Below are 22425 nucleotides of genomic sequence, written 5' to 3'. Positions count from 1 at the left end.
CGCAGATTCACAGATGCGCTGACCCGAACCAACCCGTCAGGCTACCTTCCGCCACCCCACCCAGACCCCCACAGGGTTGCAGTGAAGACTGAACACAGCGCTCCTCGAGCGGGGCCAGTCCTCAACTCACGTGCCCTTACAGACTGGTCACGTCAAACCTTCAAACTCCTGCTCTGTGAAACAGCTCTGAGAGTGCTCGCAGATTCACAGATGCGCTGACCCGAACCAACCCGTCAGGCTACCTTCCGCGGGGCCTGGCAAACTCACGTGCCCTCCGTCACCCCCACGGACCTGGAGGCGCATGCTGCGGTGCAGGCGGGAAGTGGTGGCAGGTGAACCCCAGGACAGAGCGGAAGGTCGGGAGGGTCTGGAGGGTTTCCACGCACTCTGCACCCACGGCCTCACGGGGACCCTGTGGTCCTTGGGTGGGCAGGTTGACCTTGTCCTTGGGCCGGCCCATGGGCCCAGGCCCTCCTTACCGCGGCAGGGAGTGAGCTGGCGCGGAGGGTGTCGGGGGTGAGCACAAACGGGAGCTCGCAGCTGCAGAGGCGGCCCCTCAGGAGACAGCGCCCCGAGTTACCGCCGCCTCGAGCCTCGGGTTTTCCAGTGAGCTTTAAATAAACGCCTCCTCTGCCCTCACTTCTAGCTCTGCAGCCGGGAGGTACACGGGTGTGTGCAGGTGACCCGCCACACAGAGAATCTTCTGCTAATTCTGAATTATTTGAATTCCAACTTGAAAAACAAACAAAATGGTTTCTGGCTTTTTCATGCCTTCCTCGGGGTCTATAAAGGTATTGGCGCTTTGATTTTACTACTGTGTCCCATTAAAATGCTCAACTTCATAAACAAAAAAGAAAATGTAAAAGCTACTTTTTAAATCCAGATTTGACAAAAAGCCATCCCTGTATTTAGAAGTGGGATGATCTCGGACCGCGGTGAGTGTCAGGGCAGAAACGTGAAGGCCTCTCAAGGACTCACGGGGCTTCCTCCTGGGGCTCCAGACGAGAAAACCGCATGAACACAGAAGGGACTAGCTTTGCAGGCAACCTTTCTCAAGACAAAATTCTGAAGGGGCCGAGGCCAGGCACCTCTTGTATCAGACCTGTTTTTGGGCAGAGAGAGTAGGTGGGCAGGCAGGCCCGGCCAGGGCCAGGGGGACTCCCCAGCTCCCACACGAGGGAGACCCACACACCGCCTGCAGCACACCAAGCCACGCTGGTCCCTGGGTCCACCGCTGCCCACTCATGAACCAGCATCTGCGGAGCACCCGCCACGGGTCAACAGAAGTGCCAACCGCACTCATGGCGACATGGGAAGACGGAGCCCCCCGCCGTGTCCAGCCGGTGCATCTGACAACTCAGATGGACAGAGACGCTCTTCACTAGGAAAAACAGGTAAGCGGACAAACTGAATTAATAACAAAATACTTCCAAAGAAACAAGACACAAAAAACAGCCCCAGAGGAGTTCACGTGATTTCCACCAAACATTTAAAGCAGAAACAAAGAAGGGGCGCGTGGGGGCTCCGTCAGTGAAGCGTCTGCCTTCGGCTCGGGCTATGATTGCCCTGCACTGGGCTCCAGGCTCCGCGGGGAGCTTGCTTCTCCCTGCCCCACTCCTCCTGCTTCTGTTCCCTCTCCCGCTGTGTCTCTGTCAAATAAATAAATAAAATCTTTTTTAAAAAAATAAAATTTTATTTATTCATTTGAGAGAGAGAACATGAGCAGTAGAGGGAGGGGCAGAGGCAGAGGGAGAAGCAGGCTCCCCGCTGAGCAGAGAGCCCGATGCGGGACTCGATCCCAGGACCCCAGGATCATGATCTGAGCCAAAGGCAGACGCTTAACGCACTGAGCCCCCCAGGCGTCCCATGGCAAGCTTTTAAAACATTTTCAACCAAATTCAAGAGGAAGATCTTGTATTCCCAACTCCTTCCATGGGGCCAGATTAGCCTAATTCCAAAGCCAGACAAAACCATCCCAACAGACAGAGACTGTCCAATATCCCTTACGACACAGACTCAAAACTCTCAACAAAACTTTGGCAAACCAAATCCAGCAACATATGAAAAGGCATTACACCATGACAAACGGGATTCATCCTGGGACGTAAGGTTGGCTTAATACCTGCAGAATCAATTAACAGGACACAACACGTGAACAGAGTCAAAACCACATGACCATCTCACAATCAAATTTCCACTCGTGATTTTTAAAAACAAAAGTAAAAACCCTCACAACAAACTAGCAGCACTTCCTCAACCTGCTAAAGCATATTTACAAAACCCCAACAGCAAATATCACACATGACAGCGAAAGCTGGCCTATTCCGAGATGGACAGCAAGACAGGGTGTCCTTTGTCCCCACCCCGGCGCAGCACAGTACCTGCAGCTCCTCCTACCAGCACACTTAGGCAACAAAAAGAAATTAAAGGCATCAAGACCGGAAAGGAAAGAGTAAACTTTTCTCTCACAAATGACAAGATCCTGTATGCAGAGCTGCAAGGGGCATACGCACCCCAGACCTGACACACGAGCTCACGCACACCAGTAAGAGGGAGGTGAGGCCCTGCCACTTCCCGTGCCTTCCTCCACCAGAGCCAGCCATGGGAGCAGGCCCCCTGGCCATCCCTGCCTCAGAACCACCAGCCCCACAGGCACCCCAAGAAAAGACCCGGGAACTGGGCCCACGTCCCACGGCCCACGTGTGGTGCCAAGTGCCCTGGAAAGCATGCCCTTGAGAACAGAAGCCCCGGCCTGGGCAAGCTGTGGCCGAGTACCGTCTGGCTTGGCTTCCTCCCTGTGGGAAAGAAACAGCTGGCATTTCTATAGGGAACCGAGCGCAACGGTCACCCCAGCTACCAGGCTCTGCTGCTGAAGGGACTCTTGGCCCCGGCTTCTGGTCCCGCAGCACCTACACCAGCCCATGCTGAGCCTGATCTAAGTGACGGACCACCAGCAGGACAGCTCTGTGTGAAGCCAGGACACAGCCATGGACATCACCCGCAAGTATCCCAGGGACCAGGCCCAGCAGCCGTCATCTCACCAGCATCCACAGGAACCCCTCAGCCAAGCTCGGGGCCGCAGCCCAGCCCTGTGGGAGGGGCAGTGGGATGCTCGTGCAGATTCCTGCCCAGGGTCCTCCGGAAGTGGCTGCGGAGCCTGCTGATAGCCCTCTGCACACAGAATCCGCCCAAGATGTGACCAGGCTCTGGCGGGGCCACGCACTGGTGTCCAACACGGCCAGTGAGGCTCCAGGCCCCATGCAGCCACGGGACGCTGAAATGACCTCTCTTGGCAACAACCCCTCCTGAGGCTCAAAGCCGCCTGCTCTGCTGTCACACGCAGGTCACATGCCCAGAACCCACTTTCTTCTCATTCCCCAGGGCACAGGCTACCCTAAGCCATGTCCGCTCACGAGGCACGATGCTCGCGATGGCTACATTTCGTGGCATGCTGGGGGTGGGGCATGTCCCCCTGACCCCGGTTCCCCCGAAGACCACTCCCTCCCCCGAAAGCGGAAGGACACCCGAGCCGACGCTCTGCCCACGGGCTCCCCTGGCACCTCGCACGGGCAGCATGGGCAGCGGTGGCCTGTTCAGTGGAGCAGGGGCACGGCTCAGGGCGCACCCGCAGCACGGGGAGAAAGAACAGAACGAGACTCACGGACGCGGCTCTCCTGCAGTTTATGTTCCGGTCAAACACCGCGGCGACCACCAGGGCACTGTGAAGAAGAGGAAAGCGGTTAAAAGGAAACTCGTGGAAGAACACACGCCCTGTCGCAGGACGTGGGAGCCTCTCCCATCTGCTCAGTGCGAGCTTGCGCAGCGAGCCCCCGGCGCCACGGGGGCTGACCCTGCGCCACCGACGGCCACGGGAGGCACACGCACCCGGGTGCCAGGGACGTCCCGGGCAGAAGAGCTGCCATCACGGGGGCCTAGGAAGTGGAAGGAAGTGGAATGTGCTCAGCCTTCTCGGGGAGGCGGGGGAGGGGGTGGGGGCGGACAGAGGGTGATACTGGCAGTGCCTGGCGGGAGGGAAGCCACCAGGCAGGGCTGACATGGACACAAACATGGACGTGGACACCCGGGCCCAGGCAAGAGCTCCGAGAGATGAACAGGGAGCGCAAAGGGACGCGCACAGGCAGCCAGTGGAGCCCCGAGGCCCTGCCCCTTCGCAGAAACCCAACCGAGTGCAAAACACAGTTACAGGTCTCACAAATCCTCCAGATGGCCACGCCCCGACCCCCAAGACCACCACAACCGTGCGCAGAGCTCAAAAAATTCCTCAGACTTAATGTAAACCTCTCTTCGTGAGGTCATCACACTTAATTATCACTGATACGGCAGAAAGCACTCATTTGACTTTGTATGGCTTTAGTAACAGAAAACAAAGGATTTGGGGCAAGACTGAAGACAGTGCTGGCTCCAAGGATGACTGGAGAACTTGCACCTCCTATCAGCCCAGAGAAAAGGCTTTTGAAAAGGGCGCCTGGGTGGCTCAGTGGGTTAAGCCGCTGCCTTCGGCTCAGGTCATGACTCAGGGTCCTGGGATCGAGCCCCACATCGGGCTCTCTGCTCAGCGGGGAGCCTGCTTCCTCTCTCTCTCTGCCTGCCTCTCTGCCTGCTTGTGATCTCTCTCTGTCAAATAAATAAATAAAATCTTTAAAAAAATAAAATATCCTTTAAAAAAAAAAAAAAAAAGAAAAGGGGTATTTCAGACCCACGAAGGCCACCGCGAAGCAACATCTCCGTGTGCCTGGAGAGCTGAGGGCCCGACACGAGCCGCTCCTCTTCCTGCATCTCAGTCCTCTTCCTCCTCCAAACCTGGGACAGCCCCTGGACACAACCACATTTCCCAGCTCTCCCAGCCTGGACAAGGACCTCCTGAACCACCCCTCAGTCCCTCCGGCTGCACGTCCGTCCATACCGACTGGAAGCAGCTCAATCGCCGGCACGGACAGTCAGGAGCTGACCCCGGAGCCTGCGGACACGTGGCATTAGCTGCCAAGGGCAGTTCGGGCTGCAGGTGCCGGTCAGGGAGGCTACACTGACAGACCCCGCGCAGTCATAAAGGCCCTGGGACTGGAAGCAGGAGGCAGAGGGGACCCAGGAGACCCAGGAGGACTTGGCCCAGAGCTGCCACCTGTGAAGACGGAGGAATGCCCCGAAGCCAAGGGACGGCGCAGCCTCTAGAAGCTGGAAGAGGGGCGGATTGTCCCCGGAGCCTCCAGAGGGAACCCGCCCTGCTGGAACCTTGGTTCCAGCCCACCCGGACCCGCGTCCGACCAGTTACCGCACACCCACACTGCAGAGTCTTCCTGCGTAGTAAGAGTGAATGAAGCACCAACTCACGAGGAAGCCCGGGGAAAGCGACGGGCATTTGCTAAACAGGAAGTCCGCACACTCTGTGTGTCCGTACAGGAGACATTCTACAAATAGCAAAACTAGAGGGTCCAAAGCCAGTGTGGTGACGGCCAGGGGACAGGGAGGCTGGCTGCCAAGGGCAGAGTGGGGGGACGCAGGAAAGACAGAACTACCATTCGGGACCATACTTGTGGTGCCCGAATCTGAACCGGTCAAAACCCAAAGAACGTACAGCAGGAGAACCTCACTGCAGCAAATGCCAAGAGCCGTCGTAACGTGGGGGACCCCAGCAGCCACGGGAAGGCACCTGTGACACAGAGTAGCACCACACCAAGGGCCAGCATGTGTGACCTTTGGCAGGGCAGGTGGGCTAGCAGCTCTGGGGCCACCACACACGGACCACTGGACACACAGCCAAGGACGAGAGCCAGTAGGACGGAGGGACGGAAGAGAGAGCTAGCACAGCGGGGTGCTGGCCTGGCGTCACACGGTCCGCACGGACACAGGGACTCTGGCTGGAGGCTCCTTGGCTGGCGTCCCTGTACGGGAGAATGAGCAGGATCTGGGTCTCAGATCTCAACAGAAACCCCTGGAAGCCGCTGACCTCAGGGCTGAGCCAAGGGAACAAAAGATAAGCCTGGGGAATCCTGCCCCGCTAGGAAGCGAGGAAGTCCCAGTCCCTGTGAGAGGACCCAGCAGCCCACATGAAGCCACACCCAACGGCCGAAGGTAGCAGCCGTCTGGGCCACACCACCAGCAAGTGTTCCACGACAGGACCGACAGGACCGAGGGTGAGGGAGGCCCGCGTCAGTCCACCCGCGCCCACCGACGATGCAGCAGGTAGAAAGCGAGAGCGCAGGCCTTCTGCGGAGAGAACAGCCAGAGCAGCCGCTGCTGGCACCCGCCGCAGGCAACACCCACCGACCCGGTGGGCAGCGCGGGCAGGACGTGGTCTGCAGGTCCCCGGGAACGTGCGTCACGCACAAAGGAAGACAATCCCAGTAGCTTGACAGACCCCACCTCAACCAGGGGACAAGGGTGGGCCCTGGCCATGACACCACCAATAGCCCGCCACCACCCTCGGCTACAGCTGAGGGGCTACACGACCGGCACTTAGCACTGTAGGTGCGCGTGGTGAGAACGCGAGCAGAGCCCGCGAAGGGCCCATGGGAGCCTTTCCCACTTCTTACAACTCTCCTTGAAGTCTCGAGTCGGTTCAAAATTAAAATTCTGAAAACAACTAAACATCTGAAGATTGCAGTGTCTGGGGTCCTTCCACGGGTAAAGCTGAAAGTAAATTTAGCAAAACTCTCTCAGCAGAGCGTACTCCCTTTCTCCTCTAAATGTCTGACCACAGCCTACAGCCGAAACGAGATTTAAACAATACTGGGCTTAAAAGTAAAGAAAAGTCACTTTCAACTTCAGCATCATGCTGGCTTTTGTTAATAAAATCTCAGAAATCATTAAACTGATGGAGAGGAGTTGTTGTGCTCTCTCGGTAACTGAAACTTACGTAACTGCTGTTCTTAACAAAAGAATGTGTGGTTATCCTACATACAGTCCCAAAATTAACGGAAGTTTCAGTACCACATTCATGTTCCACAAGAGCTCTTTATCAAAATCCGTAAGATCATATGTATTCTAGGAAAAGGTATTCACAAGATTTTCTGCTTCAACATCTGATGCAAGAAAAACGTAGACTATAACTTCACTAACTCTGGGTCTAGCCAATACTACCAAAACTTCACTTTTTATGTTGAATTTTTTTTAATTTCCTATCAATCTATTTGTCCTAAATTATGATCTTCCAATTATGGAACACTGATCAAAGAGAGGAATGTGAAACCACCCTGTAAGCCAGCCAGAACCCCTTCGAGGTTACTGCCGCCGGATGCGTCCACTTCAACAGTTCCGGCCCCGCCCACCCGTGTACGGACACGCTGGCCCCACTCAGGCCAGGCTGAGTCTACTTCCAACCAAGCTCTTGTTGGTGCAGTCAAGGCCCTAAGACAGCTCACAGGTTTCGCTTCGTGCCCAGCCAGTGTGGGCCCGGCCCGCCAAGCGGTGAGTGCCCTCCCGAGGCCAGCCCAGCGTAGAGGGACCCTGCTCTGAGGAGCCAGTGGGGGCAGGAGCCCCAAGGAGACAGCTTAGCGTCAAGCCTTCAAGTTCGTGCTGCAGCGGAGCCCAGGTAGTAACGGGTGACTCTAGAAGGTGGCTTCTAGTTTTGCCGTGTAGGTTAACTACTCCCCTTCCTTCCAGACAGCCCCTAAACCACTGCAGGCAGCCACGGGGAGGCGTGGGGTCCACGCCATAGCTGAGGGCCCCTTGCAGAACACGCACTCACACTGGCCTGTGCTCAGCCTCACATGGGTCAGAAGGACCCAGAGCCTCTAGCGAGGAGGGCAGCTGTGGCGAGGCCCAGAGCACACTGCCGCTCCTACACTCACGGGCCGCAGGACGACAACTCGTCGAGACCAAGCATCAAGGAGCCCCAGAAGGTTCCATATCTAAGTAACTGAGCAGAAACTGTGTGTGGCACAGAGTGCCCAGCTCTGGGCATGAGAGGCCCTGCGTCCTGCCAGTGAGCACACATGACGGTGTGGAAGGGGGGAGGAAGCCGCTGTCCCGCACAGCCAGGCCCCGAGGGCCGTGTCGGCGGCAGCCTGGATCCGACTGTGCGCGGCCTCACCTTCAGTCAGGTTGCCTTCTGCGCTCACAAGTAAATGCCCGAAGGCGGTCCCTGCTTCACCAATATTCTCCTGGACTTGACGAAGTGAAGCAGGAAAGACACAGCAGTGCCCCTCAAAAGCCAGCTTTTAGCCAAACACAGACTCTGAGGTTAGCTCAAGACTTCAACCGTGCGGGGAGCTGTGTAACCAGCTTCTGGTACTGGGCTGATTAAAATTGTAAACTGCTCTAATTTCACACTTTCAGAACCAAACTGGCTCGTCGAGAAACACCAGCACGTTTCCAACAAATGCGGGTCTAATCGCACCGAGCAAACATAATTACGGAAGCTCCCACGGGCCTGAGGTCCTCTCTCCTCCGCCAGACGGGGCCGAGTGCGTGAGTCACCAGCCCTCCTTCCACACTCAGAAAGGGGACACGAAGAGTGGCCACAGGCCAGCCGCGCGCGCTGCCGGCCGGGCCTCAGTCGGGCTGGAACGCGTCTCCTGCGCCTTCACCTGTTTGCTCTCGCCGGAGGAGCTCAGACGATACTTCACCATGATTTCTCAACACAGAGAAATGGTCCGTGTCGAACAGAAAAGGACTTTTCTTTCTCATCTGTGCCAGGGGAAAGCTGCACGCCTCTACCTGTCCTAAGCTCCAGGCACCTGGTTTTCAACGGGCACAGCAAAGAGCAGATCTCACCCCAAACTCAGTTTGTTAGACTGTAGAATGCTCTATAGCCAAAAAATAAATAAAAGGCAAAATCCGCTGCTTTTACCCTAAGTAACACTCTTCTTGTCGTTCTGAAGCAAAGGAACGTTACGGATAAACACCAGACTGACAATTTACTACCCATCCACGCTGTCTGAAAGTGCAAATCACATCATTTTTTTGAGTAAAACGCAGGCCCTGCCCATGACTCATCCCCCTTTCCTCGGCCCTCAGCGGCGAAGCTCACACCAGTTCACAAGGCGGTGAGACACCAGATGCGCAGGAGGCACTCATGTCAGTGCCCCGTGGAGGCCGAGGGGGTTCACCGGCAGACAGGGGGGCCAGGGGCGCACTCTGGTCACCAACCACCATTAAACTTTTCTTGAAGAACAAAAGGGTTATCTTCCCTCTGGAAGTCTGCCATTAAGAAACGCTGAGTGAGAACAAGACGTAGCTTTGAGCAATGCTTGCCATTTCCTGATTTTTCAGGACAATCTTGCCCTCGAGGAAGAGATCTGGGACTCTCGATCCCCGGGCCCAGCCCACGCTGCCCGCTGCTGGCTGGGCCGGCTCCGCAGGCTGACTGGAGTGGGCGCTGCCGCTGGCGCTGATGTCAACAGGGGCCTGGCTTACAAAAGAGTTTCAGGTGAGGAAATCACTAGAAGGTGACAACCAACGCACATGCTGGCAACGGCCACTCCTTTTTCTTTTTCTTCTTGTAAATTAGCTTTTGATGAGAAGCAGTTTATGGATAACTCACCACCACTTGGGACCACTTTAGCTTTGTGTTTCACTCCTCCTAAGCAGCAAGTGGCTCTTCAGGAAGGCCTACTGACTTTTCCACAGTTTGGTCTCTTAACCTGTGTATAATGCTAAAGAAATACGGGTTTTTTTAAACTGACCATTTCAAACCATGATTCAATCAACCTAAAAACCGCCTTTCTGGTATTTGTAAGTCAGAGGGTCAGCACAAATGCACCAGGAGCTAAAGAATGTGCACATTCCTTCGGGAGGTGAGCCTGTCTCATGGCTGTCCGAGGAGGTGAGGGCCACAGACCCAGCCTCTCCCTGGGCACCTGCCCTGAGCCCAGGCCCTTTCCCACTGTGACTACCACCCTGGTTTCTTTCATTAGGCATTTCTACTTCACTTCCACAATTACATTCTGATCTCGGCTGTCTATTTTTGCAGGACCCACTGGAGAGTTTGGGAAAGTACAATTACAGATATCATGGTTTTATCATGAGCCAGGATTAATGGGTTTAAAAGCTGACAATTAAAATGTGGTCACTTATTACAAACCGAGGGAGGCAGGTCTCGAAGGCCACACCCCAACCGATACTCCTGGGGCAGGGAGGCGCGCGCAGGCAGCGTCCGCCAGGCTCCCCAGCACCATGACTCACCTCTGAGCCCGCCCTCCCGCCCCCAGATGCCCGCAGTCCAGATGGACGGGAAGAGCTGGAGCACAGGTTCCCTCAGAACCTGCCAAACTGGCCCGAAAGCCTGCTGGGCACAGCTCCAAAGGGCACTGGCTCATCCAATCCTGGGATGGGTGCAGGGAGAGGGGACAAGAGGGGCCTTTCTAACAGAAACTCCCGGGTAAGTTGGAGAGATCAGGAAGGTGACAAACCAGGAGTCTCCAGTACCCCTGCTAGCTGCTGTCTAGTCTGCTAGCCTCCATGTGTGTGATCGAGCAACTCCTCGGGCCTGCCCGAGAGAGAGAGAACCCAACCTCCCTGAGACAGAAGGACGTGCTAGAACCCAGGGAGTTTCCGAGGACAGACACTGGCCTCTGCCACAGTCCCTGATCTCTGGTCCTTCACGCTCAGTGACTCGCTCAAAATGAGTCCCAGCTCAGGGGCACCTGGGTGGCTCAGTGGGTTAAAGCCTCTGCCTTTGGCTCGGGTCATGGTCTCAGAGTCCTGGGATCGAGCCCCGCCATCGGGCTCTCTGCTCAGCAGGGAGCCTGCTTCCTCCTCTCTCTCTGTCTGCCTCTCTGCCTGCTTATGATCTCTGTCAGATACATAAAATTTAAAAAAATAAATAAAAATGAGTCCCAGCTCAGAAAGGTCAGTGTTCTTAACACCCACCTTCACGTCCTCCCGACATGTCCCAGACAGAAGCCCTGCTTCCCAGACACACAGTGGGGCTCTACAAAACCCTTACCTACAACCGCCAAGAAGGGGCTCAGCTCCACCCTCTCTGCAACGAGCAGTCCACAAAGGCACACTCGCTCCAACACAGGCAGAATGACCGGAGCGGTCACTGGTCCCTTCAAAGCCCTCCCACCCAGTGTCACTTACCAGGAAGTGAGTCGAGAGACCGGGACCCTCTCATGCTGCAGAGCCAGCTCACTGAGCCCCACGCCTCTTTTTCCTTTTCTGAATAAGGGATCGTGACCCTGGACTGAGCTTGCCGGTGCCCCTCTACCCCTCAGCACCCAGAGGCTTTGTGGAGGAAGCACACTCTGGAGAAAGGAGCTCACTGGTGACTGCATAGGCCACCGGCTGGCCCACATGTCCTGGGACCTGGGACCCCTCAGAGTCAGGCTGACCCCCAACTTCTACACCCATGCTAAGGCCAGGCTTAACATCTTTCCATTCACCGACATTTTGCTTTATAACATCAGAGACTGGGAACAACGGTGAGCTCTGACGTTGCAGAACACAGCTTTGCCTGTGGTGAGAAGAGCCTCTTTTCCAAAACCCGGAGCCCTGGCCAAGAGCCCTGGGCCCACACATGACTGGAGACATTAGAGTTGGGACCCTGTGGTGCCATAAGAAGCTCCCCCCCAAGTACAGAACAGCGTGTGTGATGGTCACTCGGCCTTCTGGACGTGCAGGGCTCCTCTCCAGGTGAGCGAAGCCTCACGCTGGTCCTGTGGCCTTTGGCAACCATTTAGCCCTGGGCCCTATTTCCTCCCATCAGGCGGGACTGAGGAGGGTCCCTGCAGAAAGCAGGGACACAGATTCCTGTGAAGCTTATAGCTCCCAGGCAAATGTAAAACTCAAAAACAAGTGTGTTGGGGCTGTTTGCGCTCTGAAAGGGCAACAACCACGTCAGGGGTCAGGTCCCCCTGAAGCGACGTGTGTTTGCCGCAGAGCACGCCGTCAGGACCTCGCAGCAGAGGCCGGCTGCGCACTCACGCAGAGCCGGGCCCGGGTGTCTGCCTCCGGCACGGGCCCAGCCCGGCACCTGCCTGCTGCGAGACTCCGGGCAGCCGTCCCGAACACCATCACTTGTTCGGCCTCCGTGGGGTGGGAAGACCACGGCCCCTACCACGCCTCACAGCACGAGACAGGACCAACCTCAACAAGTTTGCTCTGTGACCGACATCAACAGTAAGTACGTTTTTCGCTTTCACACTCTAGCTACAGAAGAACTTCCACAAAGTGGAGGGGCAGGACAAGCCAGCAGCAGGCAGAGCCTTCCCTCAAGCCAGTTCACGGTGCAGAGGAGAACAAGTGTGGCATGTGGCCAGCTGGGACACGGCGCGGGTAGGACCCAGGAGCCGGGAGAGGCTCCCCCGGCAGCCTGGCCCTCGCTGCTCCCTGAGGATCACCAGCAGCCGCGGCGACGGCCCGTGAGGGACGCAGGTGCACACAGCCTCCCTCTGCCCCCCCGGGCGCCCTGGCCTCAGGTTCTGCAGGACAGCACCTCCGTAGACCAGCCCCCGTGCCCCGCCCTGCACTTCCCCAGGTGGACCCGGCTGGGAGGCGCTGGGCCTCTTTATGACTTCCTCGGAAGCGCTTTATCTCCCTGACCCGGTCGGAATCCTCAGGCTCCTCTGGAGGCTTCACTTCGTTGTTGGAGTCAAGACTGCTCAATAGAGGCCCCGGCTGCACAGCACAGGCGGCAAACAGCCCTGAGGCCCCGCGCCCAGCCCTCAGATCCTGGAAGCACGGGACACCAATGAGAACAGAGTGGTGCTCCAGTCCCCTGTCCCTCTGCACCCCCAAGGGACAGCTGCAGGACCCGAGATGCTGGCCGCTCGCCGGGCAGGCCGGCCACTCCCGCAGGCGCCAGGGACACCGGAGCTAGAGGGCCGCGCTCCCAGGTGTTAAGGCCTGCAGGGTCTCACGCAAACCTCGGCCTCCTCAAGAGCTGCGGGAGGGCATGTCCACGGCCCGAGCACCATTTCGAACTCCGGCTCCCAGTAAAAGTGGCAGGTAAGCATTTCGCCTGTGACTAACACAGAGGCTGCCGTTCAGTGCCCCTCCCGCGGCTACTTAAACCACAAGAAGCGGAGACCTGACATCCTTCTACTCAAAGAAACTTATTTCAGTCCAAAGACAGAAAAACAAATCAGAGTACAAACATTAACTTAAAAACCCACTCTACTGGGAACACATCTGTTTTGTACTTTTCCAAGCGAAAAAGCATCCGATCCTAAAACTGGAGCATGATGTCACAGGACCCGAGCCACCTTCAGGAGGCTCAGCTGGGCACGCACAGCGGGAGGCCGAGGGCCGAGGAGCCCAGGTGTGCCACGGTCCATACAGGGTTCTGGCGAGGTCACGCGTCTGCCGCTGTCACTTCTCTCCCCAGAGAACCAGAGGAAATACATCGCCCCTACCTCACAAACCTGCTCTCCCGCGAGCTGATTTTCATTTCAAAGGCACAGACAGTGAAGCTCGTCAACACATGTTGCCTTAAGTGAATCTCAGGGGCAAGTCCATAAAAGCCCCTCAACAAAAGCAGCTTCTTCCCGCCCTCCCGAGCCTTCCCTAGGAACTCCATCTGAAGTTCCAGAACTTCTCCCGACAGAACACACACTCTCAGCACAGCTCACCTGACCGAGTTCGAACCCCACAGGTTCTTCTGTTCGAGCACAGAAGAACCTGTGCTTCTTCCATGCCACCTACAACACAGACCCCCTTTCTCTAAGGACCCGCTAGCCACAGGCCAAAGCCTCCAGAACGTTCCTCCTCAGCACGTGTGGTTCGAACTGCTCACCCGTGAGAAAGGCACTCCACTCATGAGCTGCTTCTTTTCTACAGATCACCCTTAAAATTCTATCATTAGCTCATTAATACCTATTTCTTCTGGGAAAGGTACCACACTGGCTGCTTCCCGTGCTGTCAGGAGGCTACGATCCCAGGGACAACCCAGGGGCACACCTGACCCCGCCACAGCTCTGATGGACGTTACCTGGAAATGGCAGCCACGAAGGGCTGCAGCTCCTGGGGCTCATAGGCACGTGCAAAGGCCCAGCACACGTAGCAGGCGGCGTCTCTGACATTGGTGCCCACGCTGCAGGAACCCCGCTTCTCCTCATAGGTCAGCGCCTTCAGGATCACAGGGACAACTGCACAGGAGACAAAGACCGTGAGTATAGGCCAGCATCACACCTGCTGCCTCCGCAGCCCCAGGGGCAGGTACTGTCCACCCCAAAGCCAGCTGGTCAGAAAGCAAGCGTCTGGAAGGAAAAGAGAAGTTTGCCAGCTCAAATCAGGTGGAAACATCTTTTAAAAGCTGCCCACAAGGGCACCTGGGCGGCTCAGTGGGTTAAGACCCTGCCTTCGGCTCAGGTCATGATCTCAGGGTCCTGGGATGGAGCCCCACATCGGGCTCTGCTCAGCGGGGAGCCTGCTTCCCCCTCTCTCTCTGCTGCCTCTCTGCCTGCTTGTGATCTCTGTCAAATACACAAATAAAATCTTTCAAAAAAAAAAAGGTCTCTTAAAATTATTATAATAGGAAAATATGATAAAAAAAAAGAAAACCTAAGAAAAAATTTTAATTTGCAATTCAAAGAGAGAATATTAATTTTTTTTTAGAAGTCACACTCAATGGGACTTTCTGAAAGCCCATGCTCTAAGTCCCAATTTGCTGATCCAAACCCAACAACAATGCGGCATAAAGCCCACTGACAGCTCACTCTGGTGTCTGGAGAGCTTCAGAAGTAGAAACCAGTGAGGACCTGTTCTCAGAGGAGACGCTCCCAGGCACTGGGCACACGGGCATGACCATCTCCAGCAACATGTGGCCTGTAACACCCTGGGTCGGACAGTGGAAGGGCAGAGGACACGGCCACACCGCCAGGGGCGATCAGCTGCATAAAGTGGGGGGAGCATGTCGTTCTAGCAGCGCACACGGCCACAGCCTCCTGTGCTCCAGCAGCTTCCCACCCCGGGCTGGGTCCTCACTGCAGATGAGCACCACACACCTGTCCCATCAAGGAGGACAGGACAGTGACAGGGATCGACCCCTGACGGGAGAAAGAACGAAGCTAAACGCCAGCACACCGTGTGACCAAGAGGCAGCCCAAGAGGGGACCGGCCTCAGCCCCTTGTGCGCGCGTGTGTGCCAGGCCTGCCCAGGAGTCCAGCGCCACCACAAGCGCCTCACAGTACACCTCACGCTGTCCTGCCTGTTCGACAAGAAGACCAGAGAGGTTACACGCACACAGTCGGAGAAGACATTCCAGGTGGGGGTTTACGCAAAACAAAGCAGCGATCTCCCGAGCAGCTACCCTCCCAGAAAGAGCCTTGAGCAAAAAAATCAAAAGAGGGACGCCTGGGTGGCTCAGTTGGTTAAGCAGCTGCCTTTGGCTCAGGTCATGATGCCAGCGTCCTGGGATCAAGTCCCACATCGGGCTCCTTGCTCCGCAGGGAGCCTGCTTCTCCCTCTGACTCTGCCTTCCACTCTGTCTGCCTGTGCTCGCTCTCACTCTCTCTCTCTTACAAATAAATAAATAAAAATCTAAAAAAAAAAAAAAAATCGAAAGAAACAACAGTAAGACGATGAATATCAAACACAAATTTCCCCTCTGCCTTTCTGCATCTAAGGGTGTTCGGTTCTACATAAATAACAACAAAAAGTAGTGTCGATTCTGACACTTGTTATATACATATGGTGATCCCTTTTACTTTATTATAAATAGCTAACATGAATTTACTTACATTACATGAGCATACTCCAGAATAAGTTATTAACAAACAGCTCAAAAACACAGTGTTAGCAACACTGTGTAAGCTGTAAAGTGACGGCGTAGACCCATCTCAGCCAGGGTCGACAAAGGGACCAACCAGGGGCACCGGTACTAGCTATCCCAGGGAGCACGGGGCACCGGGGTACCACATCGAGCACGCCAAGACCCCAAACCTGGAGACCACCCCCTTGCTGAGTTCTCGTTTCCTCAACAGACAGGCAGCAGGGCAGCCCCTGTGGGACGTGCCCCTCCAGTGCCACAAGGGCTGAAACTGGGCCTGTCTCCCCCACTTGTCCCACCTCAGCCAGAAGCCACACACACCATCTTCTGGGGCACAAGTCAGGGCGTGGCCGGTATCCCAGAGCCGCCGCTCCTCACTTCCCCGTGACACTGAGGCCCCCCTCCCCGTAGCCGCTGCGCCTCTAGCGGGGACCTCCCCAACTCCCCTCCGCGTTCTTGGCCAGATCCTCTGTCACTGCAGTACCACTACCCGCGCTCGGCGCCGCTCTAACAACTCCCTTGAGAGGAGAGAGCCTGCCCAGGCGGCTCCCTGGGCTCCCTCTCAAGAGGTCCCAGCGTCCCCACGCCTTGCATCTCGTTAGGCCACACGGGAGCACAGCTTCTTCCCGCTGCAAAGACCCTGGAGCCTTCTCCAAGCCAGGCAGACCTCGCTAAGCAGGCTCTGCCCCCACCAGTCAGCACACCGGGAAGGAGCTCAATGTTCTGCAAGAACACCTGTCGGTGGGGCACCTACGTGGCTCAGTGGGTTAAAGCCTCTGCTTTCGGCTCAGGTCATGGTCCCAGGGTCCTGGGATCGAGCCCCACATCGGGCTCTCTGCTCAGCAGGGAGCCTGCTTCCTCCTCTCTCTGCCTGCCTCTCTGCCTACTTGTGATCTGTCAAATAAATAAATAAAAAATCTTTAAAAAAAAAAAAAAAAGAATACCTATCGGTCTTTGTGAATGGCTAACGAACATTATAATCAAGGCTCCTAGAGCGTGTACAAGGACCAAAGCAAACGAGAGGGCACCATCCCAGCTGCTGTGACGTAGTTAAACCGAATCAGTGATTTTTAAACTATTATATTAACTTGAACTAAACCAACTCTATAATGCTTCCAATGGGCCTTCAGTGGTTCTACCCGGGGAAATTCCAGGTCACCTGGAACTACTCCTAGTGTTCTAGTGTTGTTCACATCCACTTTCCTCGCTAATAGGACAGCCCATTCGCAGTCCAATGGCTGTGAAAACTAACAGGCTGCGGCACCTTCGGGAGGAAAGCATCATGTAAACGCACTACCACTGCCATGCCAGGGCCCCTAAGACCGTTACTGCGGCTTGGCCACCCAGACAGCTCGGGGTAAAACTGCTCAGCAATTCTATAGCCCGAGGGGAACCTGGATGCTAACTGCTGAGTCCCAATTTATCGGTCCAATGGACAAAATCAATTTCAAAACGGACAACTAGGAGTGACGTGGCCAGTGCCACGGATGTCGACTTCAGGCAGGCGTCACACCTGCTGTCACATCAGGATGGCTCGGTGCTCCCCGCAAGAAGCCCACCTCCACCTGGATACAGCCCCCAGCTCAGGTTGGCTCGACCTTGAGGTCACTCCCATCACACCCCCCGAGCCTGACCCCAGATCAGGGAGCCCAGTGGTGTGTTCCCAAGGGAGCGTGGAATGGCTTTCCAAAGCGTCACTTTACTGGCCAGTGAGGTCTGTCAGTCATGACGAAAAGGACACAAATGGCCGGACTGGACTCCACTAATGGACCTCCACCACGACTCGCACACAGACCACGTCACAGTCTGACCAGCACTGCTGGGCAAATCGCCAGCCTAGTTAGTGGGTCCAACCTTGGTCCATCTGGCCCACTCTGTCCCCAGGAGCGAGAAAAGGTTAGCCCCTGAGCGCTGGTACTCAGACTCAGCTCTCCAGTACAGGGACAGCAGACCAGTGGGGAACGCAGGCCACAGTGACCCCCCCCCACCACAGACACACCCTGACTTTGTGCCCAGAACCCACACGTGCCCATGTGCCACAGGTAACTGGACTCCTCTGTCCTCCTGCAGAAACTGGTCAGAGACACAGAGGCCCACACTGCAGGGCCTTGAGGGGCCGCCCACCAGCAACACCCGCCCGCGTGGATGTCTGGCCAAGCTCCACCCAAGCGCTGGACGCAGAGCTCTTCAAAGTCACGAATCTGTCACTCTGCTCAGAAGCCTCCGATGACCCCTCCCTGACACCTGCGACAGACATCAGCGGCGGAGCCTCCAGGGCAGGGGAAGACATGGCCGCCAGCAAGCAACAGGGGCCTCGCGACGGGACAGGCTCCCACAGAAGACGGCAGGGACGTTCCCCTCGGGCTCTGACGTGCGGAAAGTGAAAGAGCCAGCTCAGAGGAGCACACGGGAGACGGTGGATTTCCTCAACAAGCAACTGGAAACTTGGGCCTGTCAGGTCCGATCCGTCCCACGGTGGCCCCAGGAGCAGCGACCTCAGGGAGCAGGGGCTGGCGGGGCCGTTTGCGGCCACCAGACTCTGAGCACCCTCCAGCCGCCTCTGTGTAAAGAGACAGACCAGCCTCGGCGGCCACGCAGGGCACCCAGAGACACTCCCACAGACTCTGGGGCGGGGGGGGGGGGGGGGCTGTCCATGGAGCAGAAACAGTCACTGCTCCAAACTTTCAGGAGAAGTCATGATCAGAAAAAGTTCAAAATCTAACCACTCTTTCCAGATTCAACAGGTTTAAAATAAGGAAACTCTTCAAGAGCTTTGAACAAAAACCCTTCTCATTGTTCCAGTTACACACGCAAATGCATGTCAAATATATAAGATTCCCAGAGGGCTTCCTTTTGGCAACCCGGAGACCTGCGATGTCATTTAAACACCCTTCTCTCCAGACAGCATGTCATTTGTCTAACGCCAACCGCCTAAGGACAAAGCAGCCTCCAGGTGAGAGAAATGACTTAACCCCGAGAGTGCCACAGCCCGCTGCAGGGCCGGCACGCTGTGCACCCAGGGGGCCCGAGGGGCCTTCCTCGCAGCGGCAGAAAGCATCCACCCGTGAAAGAAATCGTCACAGCCTGCACAGACACTGCTTCTGGTAAGTCACGGATCGCACCGATTGAGGACGCAAACCCCTCACTGGAGGGCTCGCGTCATGGAGCCGTGTCTCCGGGAGGCGTGGGCCACACGGCCCCATCGCACACCGGGGCTGCACGTGGCACCTCCCACAGACCCAGAGAGCAGGGCCCTCCCGGGAGCAGGCGTGCACGACACCACAGACTTCCACCTCAGCCACCGGGACAAACAGCCGTCATACCTCCCTCAGAAATGCAGTCCAACTTGCTCAGAAGAAAAGCCAGTGTTGAAGGTGCTGGGGGCAAGTGTCTAGTGCCCCAGACAGGTCCCACAGGACATTTCTGGAAAACTGCCCCAAAGGCCCCTAGCTGGGCTGCAGGTGGCAGCGGCCACTCCACACAGAGGGGACGTGCAGGCTTGCGTGCCGGCCTCGCCTTGGCCAGGGAGGGACCCCAGCCCACCACCACGGGAAGAGCTGCCGGGGCTCAGTGCCCGGCCCATGCACCAGCTGGCTCTCCGCTCCCCTGCCCCAGGGGGAGCCCCCACGGAGCCCGCTCCCCTGCCACAGGCAAGTCCCAGGGCCGTATGGGCCCGCGAACCTTCCCACAGCTTCCCTGTGGGCAAGCCCCCGTCCACCGTCGCCCTCCGTGCGCGCTGGCCGCCGAGGTGCGTCTGTCGTGAGGCCGCACACAGACTCTCCCGCAGCGGGCACCATGGGAAGCACGATCCAGGCTGGACGGACTCCACCACCCTCACGATGCACACGAGCCGCGCGCCGCAGGACGGAAGGAACGCACTGCCAGAACTTCTCGAACAAGAGCATCGCCAAGCAAGACTGCAGCGAGGCCCAGCAGCATCTACTCCTCCACCGGGCGCGTCCTCTCCCCCCGCCGCGGACGGCAGCTCCACAGAGCCTGAGCCCACCTGAGCCCAGGGTCGAACCGGGCTTCCCCTGAGGACAACGGAGCAGGTCCAGGAAAACCACTCCCTACATCAGACAGCTAGAGACGCCGATTCACTCCAGGTCCCAGGTCATACGGAATGTGGGGACGCGGGGCTGCCCCCCAGCTCTCCAGGACATGGCCAGCCCCGGTCCCCAAACCATCCAAACTGTCCACAGAATTGTTCCTCAGGAAGTGGGGACTAAGTTTTCTGACTGAGTCTCTCAAAATGACTTGTCTAAAAACATTAAAACAAAACACCTCTTCGCCTCCCCTCGCCTCTTCGTCTGCTCCATTAGCAGTAACCTGCATAACGCGCCCTCGCGGTCAGCTGAGCTTCCATCAACACGAGAGCAAACCCATGGCTGCGCATGGACCCACCGCAGGCCCAGGGAGTCGAGTCTTCAGCCTTCACCCCCGAGGGACAAAGACCCCCCAGCACCGGCAGCTGCACACAGATGCTGACGGCAACCTCACTTGTCACCCCCACCCCACAGAAACCACACATGCGCCCTTCCGGGGGGAGTTCAAACACACAGCTGGCACGGACTACTACCCACCAGTGGAAAAGCAGCTGCCAGGAGAGACACACAGGCAGCGATGAGCCTCCAGAAACCAGGCTGAGAAAGCCCAGGAGGCAGATGGTGAGCCCTGGAGGGGACCCTGCTGAACCCAGAACCCATGCGGCTGCAGAAGTGGGGGCCACCCAGCCTTGCTGGGGCTGGCAGCAGGCAGGCGGGCTCAGGAAGGCACCAGGACTGCAAGCAAGCTCGGCCAGCAGCACCTCCGCTGCTCGTCCCAGGCGGCCAGGGCTGGGGGAGGCAAGGAAAGGCCCCATCCCCAGCACAGCGTGGAAGTAGGGGCTGCACGGGGGGTGCCCTGCTTGCGGGCAGCATGGCACCTCCTCCCCACAATAAGGGTGTGAGGCAGAGCAGGGATACTGACAAAGCAGGAGGAAAACCCGTGAGGTCAGAGGACGCAAGCTCTGACGAGGGCAGCAAGGGGGCTTGGCTGGGCACGCATTCCAACCTAAGGTCAAGCTGGGCACGTATTCCAACCTAAGGTCAAGCTGGGCACGCATTCCAACCTAAGGTTAAGCTGTAACGTGAAGCCCCTGGTGCTGGGGATGAGAACAGGAGTGAGAACGGGGAGCCACAAGCCCCCATCAGCCTGGAGTCAGGCTGGTCCCTCTGGCTCCACACCCCCCGCAGGCCGACGTCACAATGAACACGGGTCCCCCGGCATTTCCTAGCCGTCTGTGACATGCAGAACTCACTAATGAAAACAAGTCACCAGAGACACCCAAGTGGTGACAGATCTCAAAATGGCGCTAGAATGAAACCCTAACATGACCAGAAGAAAGAGGCAGGCAAATGTTGTCTGCGATCAGGACGGGAAGCACATCTCTAACGATGGGGCACATACTACTGTGTGCAGCGTAGGGGTCTCAACAGATCAACACACCAAAGCAAGGAACCAACGCGTGCAAATGAGCCACAGGGGGGATTCCACGTAAAGAGCTCACACGCACCCACAACTACGAACGCCCCAACCCAAGAGGAGATGGAGCCGAAAACAGGGTGAGCACACCTGACGGCCAACAGCGATCCCCAGACACACCAGTGATGCACCAGGTGAGAAGCCATGAGTGGAGGGCTGACAGGCTGACCCTGAACCGGCTGCACCCTTGACCCCAAGGACAGGGTGCAGGGCACCACTCTGTGTACAAAGCCCCTCCCACGGAGTCAGAAACGTGACCCAGAGGTGGGGGGCAGCCCCAGAGTCCCACGGCTTCAGTGTGCCCTCAGATCTCCACCGAGAGCCACAGGCTACCCAGGAGGCATCTGCCCTGGTGCAGCCATGGTTGGGAACAGGCGGAAGAGACCGCTGCTGCTGAGAATGGGGAACGAACCCCAACCAGAGCTCGCGACACTGTTCACACTGTTCACAAGACAGCATCTCACGACAGGAGAACGTTCATAACCTCGGTGACACACAGTGCTGGGACTCGCGCAGAGTCCTGATGAGGACCAGCACTCCCAGCGCCAGGCCCTTCTCCAGCCAACGGGAGGAAGGGGCATTCTACCCACCACAAGACACAAGACGGCTGACCTAGTGAGCCCAGGACTGCCCTGCGAGCATCACACAGAGGAACGGCTGCTCACACGGGGCCCCTATCAGCCAAAACAGCAAAAGCGGTGACTTCCAGGCAGTGAGATTTCTGGCTCCGCATCGCACCTCCCCCCAGGGATACCCCATAAGGCCCCCTACACCCTCCGCAGAACTCCCCAGCCCACCCCTAGGACAGAGGCAGGCACTAGGGAGGTGTGGCCATGACAGACTATGCCACAAAGCCTGGATCGCTGACCTTTAAGGCCATGGACTCCACGCCACGCGGCGTCCTCTGGGTTAGATCTGGCACCTCTTCCCCCACCCCCGTCTCCTGGTCGCCAGGAGGTTTAAGGAAGGGGCCAGATGTCCAAGCAAGTGCCCCCTGACCACTGTGGTGGTTTCCACAAGGCGGGACAAGCAGGTGCACCTTCCCCAGGAACACCTTCCTGGACTGTGATGACTGTGCGGTCTCTCTGGTCCCAAGTGACCCCTCAAGGGACCTCAGGCTCAACACAGTCTACCATTTTACCACCGCAAAGCTAGAAACACAAACTCCAGACATGCGAAGAGTGGTTTCTTTTTTTTTTTAAAGAATTTTTAGGGGCGCTTGGGTGGCTCA

At 57.0% G+C, this 22425-nt stretch overlaps 1 protein-coding gene across 2 annotated transcripts in view; it reads right to left on the bottom strand.

Annotated features, from left to right (window-relative positions):
* Positions 1–22425, bottom strand: part of TBCD (tubulin folding cofactor D) — a 154651-nt gene that overhangs the window by 54046 nt on the left and 78180 nt on the right. For both annotated transcript variants that reach the window (XM_082705650.1, XM_082705651.1), the window contains exons 14-15: positions 13892–14048; positions 3662–3719 (exon numbers count right to left, since the gene is read on the bottom strand). In XM_082705650.1, the coding sequence (XP_082561776.1) occupies positions 3662–3719; positions 13892–14048 (215 nt within the window). The remainder of the gene's footprint in view (positions 1–3661; positions 3720–13891; positions 14049–22425) is intronic.

Source organism: Mustela nivalis, assembly GCF_964662115.1.
Source record: "Mustela nivalis genome assembly, chromosome: 17".
NCBI classification, from domain to species: domain Eukaryota; kingdom Metazoa; phylum Chordata; class Mammalia; order Carnivora; family Mustelidae; genus Mustela; species Mustela nivalis.
Note: the sequence above shows the minus strand (reverse complement) of the source record. Positions and strands in the feature narration are given on the sequence as shown.